Source organism: Galeopterus variegatus, unplaced genomic scaffold (genome assembly GCF_000696425.1).
Source record: "Galeopterus variegatus unplaced genomic scaffold, G_variegatus-3.0.2 Scaffold4972, whole genome shotgun sequence".
Taxonomy (NCBI): Eukaryota; Metazoa; Chordata; class Mammalia; order Dermoptera; family Cynocephalidae; genus Galeopterus; species Galeopterus variegatus.
In genome coordinates this window covers 22,383-33,817 of record NW_007731083.1, presented here as the reverse complement: position 1 = coordinate 33,817, position 11,435 = coordinate 22,383, and the positions used below count along the sequence as shown (strand labels likewise).

Genomic DNA, 11,435 nt, shown 5'->3' with positions numbered 1-11,435 from the left:
GTTAGTTATAACATGAAAAGTAATCCCTTGTCCCCCTGATGATGACTCTCTCTTCTCCATGTTCCCTGCCCCTACCCAGTGATTCTTTATCACAAATTTCTGTTTTGTTTCTTTTTTAGATGTTACTCATTACCATATTAAATTATCTCATTTATTTGTAAAAAAAAAAAATGTAGAGGATGAAGCGTAGCTATGTAATTGTTTAGAATTGAAAGCATTGATGTTGAATCTCTCTTATAAACACTTGCTGAAGATTTGGAGAATAGACGATATTAGTAAAGGGTTAAAATCATATGGTGATGAATTTTTTTGCGTGCCAGGTCGCTATGCTGACGCAGAAGTTGAAAGCACACTGCAAAGTTGAGTATCAAATTAAAACATTTTCCGGGCAAACTCACGGGTTTGTGCATCGCAAGAGAGAAGATTGTTCACCTGCAGACAAGCCCTATATTGACGAGGCAAGAAGGAATTTAATCGAGTGGCTGAACAAGTACATTTAGCAGTAATCAGATGCAAAGTGTCTCAAAAAAGCCTTCATCCGAAAGTTTGCTTTGAAATACTTAGATCATTTGATTTAATTTTCACTTTGTAAGACAGATGGAGGAATCCTGACATTCATTATTTCATCTGAAACACAAATTCAGTAGGAAATGTGAATGTATAAAATGATTGAATTTTTAATATGCACATCAAATAAAATGTAAAAAATAGGAAGAATTAAATGATGAAGGCATACCCTCATTATTAGTAAAAGTCTAGGGCTACTCAGGGACCAGCTGACAGCTCAGGTGTGGCCTTTCTGGTCTTTAATTGAACAAATCCTTTAAAGTGACTGGTGCGGCAAAGCCATGAACACGAACTGTAAACTGGGGTCGATGAAGAGCCCAACTTAATTAGACATTTATCTTTGTCTTAAGAGAGCTGAATTTGTCACATTCATATATTGCAATATGAGAAGTATTCAGATTAAAATCGGGTTTCAGTGATCTAATTGTAGCACACCAATAAACTAATTTTTTGAATTTTTGAATTTGTAGCTTTTTTGGAAAGATAATAGAAAATGATGGGTTAGAGTTGTTATCCAGCTGTCTCCTAGGCAGTGGCTTTCCAGACACTGGCATTTTGAGGTCTTGGGGGGCTGGGGCTGTATCAGAAATCTCCTGTGTTCACCAGAATGGTGGTGGTGTCAAGGGTAAAGCTGGGAAGTACCTCTGTACCTGCACCTACTAGGTGCGTGTGTGTGACTTTGGGTAAGTGACTTGCCGTTGTATTTTTATTCTAATTTGGTCTTGAGTCTCTGTCTTGAGAGTGACTGTAAACTCTAGCTCTGCTTGGACAGGTTCCAGGGGTGTGGTCGTGGGTGTTTACAGTGTGCCTTTCACGGGGTACTTTATCCTGGTGGACTGCCTAACCCCTGAGTGACCAACCAGTGACCAGGTGTCCCTCTCACGGGAAGCTTGTTTGTGCTGGCTGTCTGGCTGGGGCAATTGTCGGAATCCTGCTGACGTAGCCAGTTGTATTGTCGGGTTAGGGCTAGAGTTAGGGCTCACACAGACCCTTCATACCCATTGTACAGACTGGGTCACAGACCCCTCACATGCTAGGCTGGGTCACCAGACCCATCATATGCCTGGCTGGGTCACCAGCCCCCTCACACACAGGTTCACAAGCTAGGTAATTGGGAAGGATCCTGGGAGCCATTGGCAGATGACATGAGCTCAGTCCTCAGCAGCAGCAGCAACAGCAGCAGCAGTGGCAGCAGTGGCAGTGGCCTCCCAGAGGGTCCCAGGGGCCCTGGCAGCAACACCTTGCAGCAACGGCTTCCAGCAGCAGTAGTGGCCTCCCTGTGGCCCCCCGGGGCATCCCAAGGGTGGGGGTGCCCTGTAGATCAGAGCCACTGTCCTTTAAACTTAAGTCCGATAACCCAGGACACCTGGGTGCGAGTCAGGCAACCCAGGAAAACCTGGGTGCCCACACGCATCTACATCAGACAGCAACCTGGGTGCGCATGCATATTTACATCAAATGCAAGATTCTGAACCCCCGAGGGACCCTGACCATTTATCTTCACTTTCCCTACACTTGCAGACACCCTTGTGGTTCTTGTCTGACCTGTATCCAGTTTATTCCTGCCGCTGTCTAGGAGAGGCCTGCCGGAGAGGACATTGAGGATCACGGCGGGTCAGGGGAGGCAGCACGACAGAGCACGTGGAATTACAGAAGCAGTTTTATTGCTTACAGGTCTCAGAGAGAAGAGGGCATCACACCTTCCTGGGCCACCAGGAAGAGGGGAGCCATCAGGACAGGCATGCTCAACTAGGGGAGCAAGAGAGAGAGAGAGTGAGAGAGGGACCTGTGGCCGGGACTGTCATTGGAGTCCAGGGCATTACCAAGCAGGTTTTCTGTGGAGAGTTCTAACTGGTGGCTTTAGAGCAGGTGGGTATGAGTTCTAGGGGGTCACAGTGTGACTGAGAGGGGGTCACTGTGGTGTATCTGTGCAGCCCATGCAGGGTGTGGGGGTCAGCAGGGCAGGTCAAGTAGGCTGCATCCAGCTGTCCTATGGGGAGGTGGACACCAGGAGGTGGGGGTATAAGGCACATGTCTGCATAGACCACTTTCAAGAACTGGGAGGAGGCGGAGAGCTGGAAACTGTGTCAAGGGTGACCAAGCCCTGTGGTATGAGAAAGTCCAACTTATATTCAAAATCGATGCTGAGGCAACATGAAGTTATAGGACTATACTAGACCTTTCTGAGCCTCAGTTTTTGCATCTGTCTAATGGGGAGAGGGATACCTTTGGCATCACGTTTGAGGGAATAAAAGCCCCAGCACAGTCCCCGGTCCACTGTGACCTCCAATGGGCCTGAAGCCTGTGCCTGCCGAGGGGACTCCTGGGAACTTTGCTCGTTCATCCAGCCTCGCGGGAACACCTGGGACATGCACTGGGTCATTGTTATTCCCTGCTGGGGTACCTGGTGAGCACGCAGGCAGGTAGCCAGAGTCTCTGAAACAGTTGGACAGGAGGGTCTGAAATTTCGAGAGAATGAACACAGGGCATGGGTGTCCTGCTCCAGCCGGGTGTCTCTGGGGTGACCTTGGGCCTGGGCGGCCTTCCCTCTGTCCTGTTGTCCTCTCCAGGCACCGTTCCTCGTGGTGTTGAAGCCAGTGCTGTGGGTGGAAATAAAAGGCAAGTCACATACGCACTTTATTTGTTTTAGATTTGTCGTTCAATGTATATTTATACCAGTAGATAAATGTAGGTGAGGGGGAAAAACTTCAATTTAACTTTTTTCCCATATATGTAATTTTAAATTTTCTCATAGACATTTAAAAGAGTAAAAAGAAATAAGTGAAATTAATTTTACTGATATACTTTAACTCAGTTTATCAAAAATGCTATTTCAGCATGCAATCAATATGACAAATGATTAACGATTAAATATTAATGATTAATATTTTGCATTCTTTTTTGTATTGTCTTTGAAATCTGTATTTTACACGTAAACAGCACATCTCAATTCCAGTGCTAAATTTTCGACAGAAATTCTTGATTTGTATTTAGATTTCATAAAATTTAGTTGAAAAAAAGTAGATTCGCATACCCAAGTTGTTCCAAACATACTTAAAATTTTCTGATGATTGAATCTAGTACCAGAAGTCATTTTTCCTTACAGTTCACCTCCACATGAACATACTGGTTCATCTTTTCTTTTTCTTTGTTTTTAATAGAAGAATTGATTTTATTTTGAAGCAAAATTATCCATTTCAAAACTGGTCTATCCAAATGAGGTGAATTCACTGGCTTTTGAGTCAGCTCAGTGTTAACAACATCGAGTTCAGAGGAGTTTAGCACACACTGCAAAGCAGCTCTCAAAGTGTATCAACAAAGCGTTCTTTGTATTTCCCTTGTTACTTTTGCAAAGATACTTTACAGTGCTTCAGTTGTTAAATTTAAACTAATTTAAATTAAATTAAAACTTGAGCATCTCAGTAGCACTGGCCACATACCAAGCACTCAGTGCCACTGGCCACACCTGCAAGTCTACACTAGTGAAGAGGATTGGCATCCTCTATATCCTGTTGACTCTCCATTAGCCCTGCTAGTTCCCCTTGTGACAATCCTGCAGTTGGTTTTTAATTCTTTTATTTGGCAGACTCCTCAAGGCTAGACCAGATATCTGTCTGTCCCTCTAGCCCCTCAGTGTCCCCTCCACCCAGGCCTTGGCCCTGCAGGACACTCCTTCCATCAGGTGGGACCTTGGGGAGAGGGTTTTGCTTAGGTATTTCTTGGGTTGAGGGTGGGACTGTTTTCTTCCCAGTGTGCCAGGCCAATTTGGGCAACTTCTTATCAGTCTTGGGGCTCTAGGATCCTGCAAACTCATTCTGGACTCTATTCTGGAAGATGGAGCCAGTAGGATCCCTGCAGCCTCGAGGAACCACACCTAATCTTCTTCACTTCCACAAAAGGGTGGCCTGTGCTGGGGCTGGCCCTGCAGAGTCCCAAGGTGCACATGTCCTTTTGGGTCCTTTAGGTGAGAGCAGTGTGAGTTACAAGATGGCATTTGCATTTTAGGAGCATTAAAATCTGGAGAAGAAAGGAGCAAGGTTGGGGGAGGCAGGAGAGTGGAGAGGGCAGGAGGGGTTTGCCAGCACGTGGAACAGACTGAGAGGACACTGGGAGGAAGGATCTGAGGTCTGCGTAGAGATCATCCAGGATGGGAATCCAGGGAGAGGAGCGGAGCTGTGGGAAGAGAATTGGTTTTGGGTCCAGTCTGGAATATCACTTAGTTTTTCTTGGGCTACAAATAACAGAAAACCATAACATTTAAATATCTCCCATGACACTCCTCAAGGGGTCCAAGGGTGGTGGTTCGGGGGCTTCCTGGTGTCAGGACCCTGGGTAGGTTCCTGCATTCTCTGGGTCCTCTCCCTATGGGCACAGCTCTGGGACTCAGGGCCTCACAAAGTGCAGCCACAGCAGGAAGGGACGGAAGGGACTCTGTTCCCGTGTTTCCATTTTTGTCAGGTAGGAGAATCTCTCCCAGAAGTTCCCCAGCTGGGTGCTTTTTTTGTGTCCTGGAAGAGGCTGAGGACATGAGCATCAGTTGAAGGGGAATTTGGTGACGAGGATTGGACGAGACCCTGACTCTCACCAGGGGCTGGGCACGCTCCCTGCTGACAGTGGTGGGGTTTGGCTGGCAGGGAAGAAGCTGCGGGGGCCTGTTGGGGGCAGTCAAGTCAGCCCCATGTGCACCTAGTTTTGGGAGTTGTCGATCAATTGGCCTTGGATGGTGTGGGCAGAGGGAGAGTGTAGAGAAGGTGAGGATGAGGAGGGACGCTGGGAGGCAGGACGGACTTAGCAGGCCCACCGTAAGTACCTAGTTGTGTGATTTGGGGCAACTTACCTAAATTCTCTGGCCCTCAGTTCTTCTCAATGTAAAATTTATAAGATGAGGAAAATAACCTTACTTGGCAGGGTTGTGTGTGAAGTGTCATCAGCACGCCTTGCACTTGGGTAATTGTGGTGAATGTGTCCTAGTTCTTTCTGAATGTATATGGCAGCCATGAAAGGGGAAGGCAGGGAGGGAGTGAGATGGAGCAGCCGGGTGGGAGAAGACAAGTAGAAGAAAGAGACTTTGTGGAAGTCACGGNGAGATGGAGCAGCCGGGTGGGAGAAGACAAGTAGAAGAAAGAGACTTTGTGGAAGTCACGGGAGGAGTTTCAATGGGGGAGGTGTGGATGGGGAGTTAGGGAAAAAGCCCATGGTGTGTTTGAGAGGACAGGGGATCCCACCTCAGGGATCATCGCTGGGATTCAGCAGAAGTCAGCAGTGATCTCAGCAAGTGCATGAGGCCGAAGTGTGGGTGCAGAGTGGAGGGGAGAGGAGGAAGTCAGCCCCCAAGGTTGGCTGTAAAGAAGATGAGAGTGCCCCGGGGGACACAATGGAGAGGCTTTTTCTAGGCTGTGCTTTTGCTTTTTAAGGTGAGATATTTGATGGAAAGAACTAACAGAGGAGGGGAGGTTGAATATGCAGCTAAGAGAGGTATCAGATGGGATGAGCCTGATTCCATGGGCCTAAATCAAGCAAGAGCTTGGAGCTCCACTCATGCTCTAGGTCGGTCCATTTCATGCTGGCAGGAGACTTCCATCAGTATAATCTCCAGGTGTCACAGGTTGATGGAGCAGCCACCACCCTGAGTAATGCACATGGGCTGTGCAAAGAGGAAGGAGAGCTCTGGAGGGTCTAGCCTTGGCAAGTGAATGTTCTGGTTTGGAAATGATGCTTCTCATAGCTCTTTGGCCTGAGCTGGTCATGGGGATCCACCCACCCACAAGGAATCTGGGAAGTGCAATCCTATTATGAGCTCAGAAAGTCACATGTTGGCAAGGAGCACCAGATGCTGGAAGGAGGAAACAAGTTTCCAGAGGAAATGGAATCTAAGAGACATTGAGAAGAAATTGTCTTGGGCAGGAGGACCCCAGCACCCCCCACACCCCTACACACTGAGGCAAGATAGAAGTATATGAGTTTCTGATTGCTGCTATGACAAATTACCACAAATTTAACAGCTTAAACCACACACATTTATCTCTGTTGTGTAGATCAGAAGTCAGGTTGGCTCTGCTGGCTTTTCTATTCTGCTCTGGGTTTCACAAGGCCAAAATCAAGGTGTTGGCTGCCTGGGCTCCTATCAGGAGTCTCTGGGAAAAATCCACTTCCAAGTGCATTCAAGCTTTTGGCAGACTTCAGTTTCTTGCAGCTGTAGTAACAAGGTCCCTGTTTTTTTCCTTGCCATCAGCTGGGGGCCACCCTTACGTTCTAGAGCCTCTCTTGGGTCCTTGCACATGGTCTCAGAGCCAGCATCAGATGTCAGATACTTCTCAGGCTGCCATCTTTTGATCTACTGAATCTCTCTGGCGCTTTTTCTGTGAGCCCTTATAGGCTCATGTGACTACATTGAGCCCATCTGGATAATCTACTGTAGGTCAGCTGATTAGTAACCTTAATTACACCTGCACAGTCCCTTCACATGGTATTTAGATTAGTGTCTGAGTGAATTCTAGATTGAATCTTACATGGATAGCTTAGAATTCTGCCTACGGTAAGGAAGGAAGGAAGGATGCTGAGCTCCTGAAGTCTGTAAGTGGGAGTATGGAGGTTGAAAGTTCACACTGCTAGCTTCAATCAAGTCNCACTCAGTGCCACTGGCCACACCTGCAAGTCTACACTAGTGAAGAGGATTGGCATCCTCTATATCCTGTTGACTCTCCATTAGCCCTGCTAGTTCCCCTTGTGACAATCCTGCAGTTGGTTTTTAATTCTTTTATTTGGCAGACTCCTCAAGGCTAGACCAGATATCTGTCTGTCCCTCTAGCCCCTCAGTGTCCCCTCCACCCAGGCCTTGGCCCTGCAGGACACTCCTTCCATCAGGTGGGACCTTGGGGAGAGGGTTTTGCTTAGGTATTTCTTGGGTTGAGGGTGGGACTGTTTTCTTCCCAGTGTGCCAGGCCAATTTGGGCAACTTCTTATCAGTCTTGGGGCTCTAGGATCCTGCAAACTCATTCTGGACTCTATTCTGGAAGATGGAGCCAGTAGGATCCCTGCAGCCTCGAGGAACCACACCTAATCTTCTTCACTTCCACAAAAGGGTGGCCTGTGCTGGGGCTGGCCCTGCAGAGTCCCAAGGTGCACATGTCCTTTTGGGTCCTTTAGGTGAGAGCAGTGTGAGTTACAAGATGGCATTTGCATTTTAGGAGCATTAAAATCTGGAGAAGAAAGGAGCAAGGTTGGGGGAGGCAGGAGAGTGGAGAGGGCAGGAGGGGTTTGCCAGCACGTGGAACAGACTGAGAGGACACTGGGAGGAAGGATCTGAGGTCTGCGTAGAGATCATCCAGGATGGGAATCCAGGGAGAGGAGCGGAGCTGTGGGAAGAGAATTGGTTTTGGGTCCAGTCTGGAATATCACTTAGTTTTTCTTGGGCTACAAATAACAGAAAACCATAACATTTAAATATCTCCCATGACACTCCTCAAGGGGTCCAAGGGTGGTGGTTCGGGGGCTTCCTGGTGTCAGGACCCTGGGTAGGTTCCTGCATTCTCTGGGTCCTCTCCCTATGGGCACAGCTCTGGGACTCAGGGCCTCACAAAGTGCAGCCACAGCAGGAAGGGACGGAAGGGACTCTGTTACCGTGTTTCCATTTTTGTCAGGTAGGAGAATCTCTCCCAGAAGTTCCCCAGCTGGGTGCTTATTTTGTGTCCTGGAAGAGGCTGAGGACATGAGCATCAGTTGAAGGGGAATTTGGTGACGAGGATTGGACGAGACCCTGACTCTCACCAGGGGTTGGGCACACTCCCTGCTGACAGCGGTGGGGTTTGGCTGGCAGTGAAGAAGCTGCGGGGGCCTGCTGGGGACAGTCGAGTCAGCCCCATGTGCACCTAGTTTTGGGAGTCGTCGATCAATCGGCCTTGGATGGTGTGGGCAGAGGGAGAGTGTAGAGAAGGTGAGGATGAGGAGGGACGCTGGGAGGCAGGACGGACTTAGCAGGCCCACCGTAAGTACCTAGTTGTGTGATTTGGGGCAACTTACCTAAATTCTCTGGCCCTCAGTTCTTCTCAATGTAAAATTTATAAAATGAGGAAAATAACCTTACTTGGCAGGGTTGTGTGTGAAGTGTCATCAGCACGCCTTGCACTTGGGTAATTGTGGTGAATGTGTCGTAGTTCTTTCTGAATGTATATGGCAGCCATGAAAGGGGAAGGCAGGGGGGGAGCGCATTCAAGCTTTTGGCAGACTTCAGTTTCTTGCAGCTGTAGTAACAAGGTCCCTGTTTTTTTCCTTGCCATCAGCTGGGGGCCACCCTTACGTTCTAGAGCCTCTCTTGGGTCCTTGCACATGGTCTCAGAGCCAGTATCAGATGTCAGATACTTCTCAGGCTGCCATCTTTTGATCTACTGAATCTCTCTGGCGCTTTTTCTGTGAGCCCTTATAGGCTCATGTGACTACATTGAGCCCATCTGGATAATCTACTGTAGGTCAGCTGATTAGTAACCTTAATTACACCTGCACAGTCCCTTCACATGGTATTTAGATTAGTGTCTGAGTGAATTCTAGATTGAATCTTACATGGATAGCTTAGAATTCTGCCTACGGTAAGGAAGGAAGGAAGGATGCTGAGCTACTGAAGTCTGTAAGTGGGAGTATGGAGGTTGAAAGTTCACACTGCTAGCTTCAATCAAGTCTTAGAAGAGTCAAGATCATCTGATGAATAAGACATCTTGCTAAGTACAGATTTTCAGTTGCTTATGTTCCAAGTATCCACCACATAAAGTTGGAAAGGTTTTTTCAAGAAGTGAGTCGTCCATTCAAATTATGCAGTTTCTTGGACTTGAGAATGACTAGATTTTGAGAATTAAATGCATAAATACATGATGAATGTATCAATATAGAGATCAAATGTTTTGGCCTGACGATTCCTTTATACTCTTAAAAACTATTGAGGATCCTCAAGAGTTTTTGTTTATGTGAGTTATATCCACTGACATCTAATATATTAGAAATTAAAACTAAGAAATTTAAAAATTAATAACAATGAACACATTCAATGCTAACACAAATAATATTTATGAAAAATGTATTTTCCAAAATAAACACACAAAAACAAGTGAGAAAAGTGGCATTGCAAATCTCCTTCATGTCTGGCTTAACTGAAGACAGGTGGATTCTCATACGTGTTTCCTGCATTCAATGTGCTGCGATGTGCTGTTTCAGAAGAATGTGAAGAAAACCTGTCCACACAGAGGTATAGTTGGAAAAAGAAGTATTTTAATTGCCTTTCACAAAACTGGATATTCTTCTGCAATATAACACCCAAACTCAACATGTGATAGTCGGAATAAACTCCATACTGCTACATGGGTCCATCTTGCACTTTGAAAAGATCTTGTACCCATGCATATTTTGACACCTCACACTGACATCTGGAAAATACTGGTTTACTGAGCAGATCTTCCATAGGTTGACACATCTCATATGTCAGAAATTTATCCTTTAAATCACCAGTTTCATCAGAAGTGTTGAGATGTTGTTAAGCTCTTGATGGTGAATACGAATTTTCAAGAATCCTAATTTTAGCTTAAAAACTCAAACTTCATCATTGGCAACAGATACTATTTGTTATTCTATTGGAAGCAACAGGCTTGTTTTACTCTTTTCTGAGTATGTCTGTCACACACCCGAGTCTGAGTAACCAGTTAGCCAGACATTCTTTAATGTAGAAATGGTGCTCCATAATGAGGGCTAGTTCAGCTGAACAACCACAGTGCTCATCACAAAGTGCTTTACGAACATTGATTTTGTCATGTAGAATACTAAAAGGTGTGCAGTCAGGGTCAACATCTGATGTGGTAACATGTATTGTTTCATCGAAGCCACCCTTAAGTGAAAGTATACATATATTATAAGGTGTGTGCTGGTGAAGAGCACAGTGACTATGCGTAGTTTGGAGCCACTGCCCTGACTCATGCTGAGACACAGCAGTCACTGCTTCTGCACCAGCAGTTCTAATGTCAACAGTGAACAAGGTAATAACCTTTTAGTTTAGGAAAATACTTTGTACCTCATGGGCCCCTTGAAAAGGTCCAGGATCCCATGGGGTCTGTGGACCACACTTTGAAAACCAGTTTTACTAGGTATAAAGCATTTAGTTGTGACAGAACATGAGTTTGAATCTTTACGAGTACTATTGTTGCTGTGCTCTCCCTGACCTGGAACACATTTTCTTAGTAGCTTTTTTGTTTTTGGTGTCTTTTCTCGTGCTTTAGATGACCCCAACTTGCAAGGCTGCCTGCAAGAAGCACCTAAATTGGAAACACACTTCTCCATGTTTGCACATTATTCAATTACTACCATACCCCACCCTCCCCTGATCCCAAACTCCCAATACTTTAGAAGAGCTGTTTCACCAAGAAGAAAGGAAATAGGATTCAAAAACTTCAGTCACATGTATAGACAGACTAGCTTTTCAGTCTTTCCAGAGGCATTTCTACTTCACAGTGGTTGCTTGTAACTTAGGACGAGGACATTTAACAAACCTCAGATAAATCTAGCAAGTGTAGAAACTGGGAACCAACAATAAAATGTTGGGTCCTGCATGAGAATCTAGGCTGGGGATCAAGCACCTTAAGTTGCTTTTGATACACATGGGGAAGAAGGGATATAAAACTTCAGTGATTTGGAACTTAATATAAAAAGTTATATAACACATTATGTAATTATATAAAACATTACCTAGAAGAAATTTTTTTTGGAAGAAATGCTTTTAAAAAAAAATCAATGTTTTTTTTCTTTTTTCTAAAGATGACCGGTAAGGGGATCTCGACCCTTGGCTTGGTGTTGTCAGCACCAGGCTCAGCCAGTGAGCAAACCAGCCATCCCCA

At 45.8% G+C, this 11,435-nt stretch overlaps 1 protein-coding gene across 2 annotated transcripts in view; it reads left to right on the top strand.

The window, feature by feature from the left end:
• Positions 1–1,026, top strand: part of CMBL (carboxymethylenebutenolidase homolog (Pseudomonas)) — a 24,878-nt gene extending 23,852 nt beyond the window's left edge. For both annotated transcript variants that reach the window (XM_008588696.1, XM_008588695.1), the window contains one exon: positions 321–1,026. In XM_008588696.1, the coding sequence (XP_008586918.1) occupies positions 321–500 (180 nt within the window). In that variant the 3' untranslated portion in view covers positions 501–1,026. The remainder of the gene's footprint in view (positions 1–320) is intronic.
• The last annotated feature ends 10,409 nt before the right edge of the window (positions 1,027–11,435 follow it).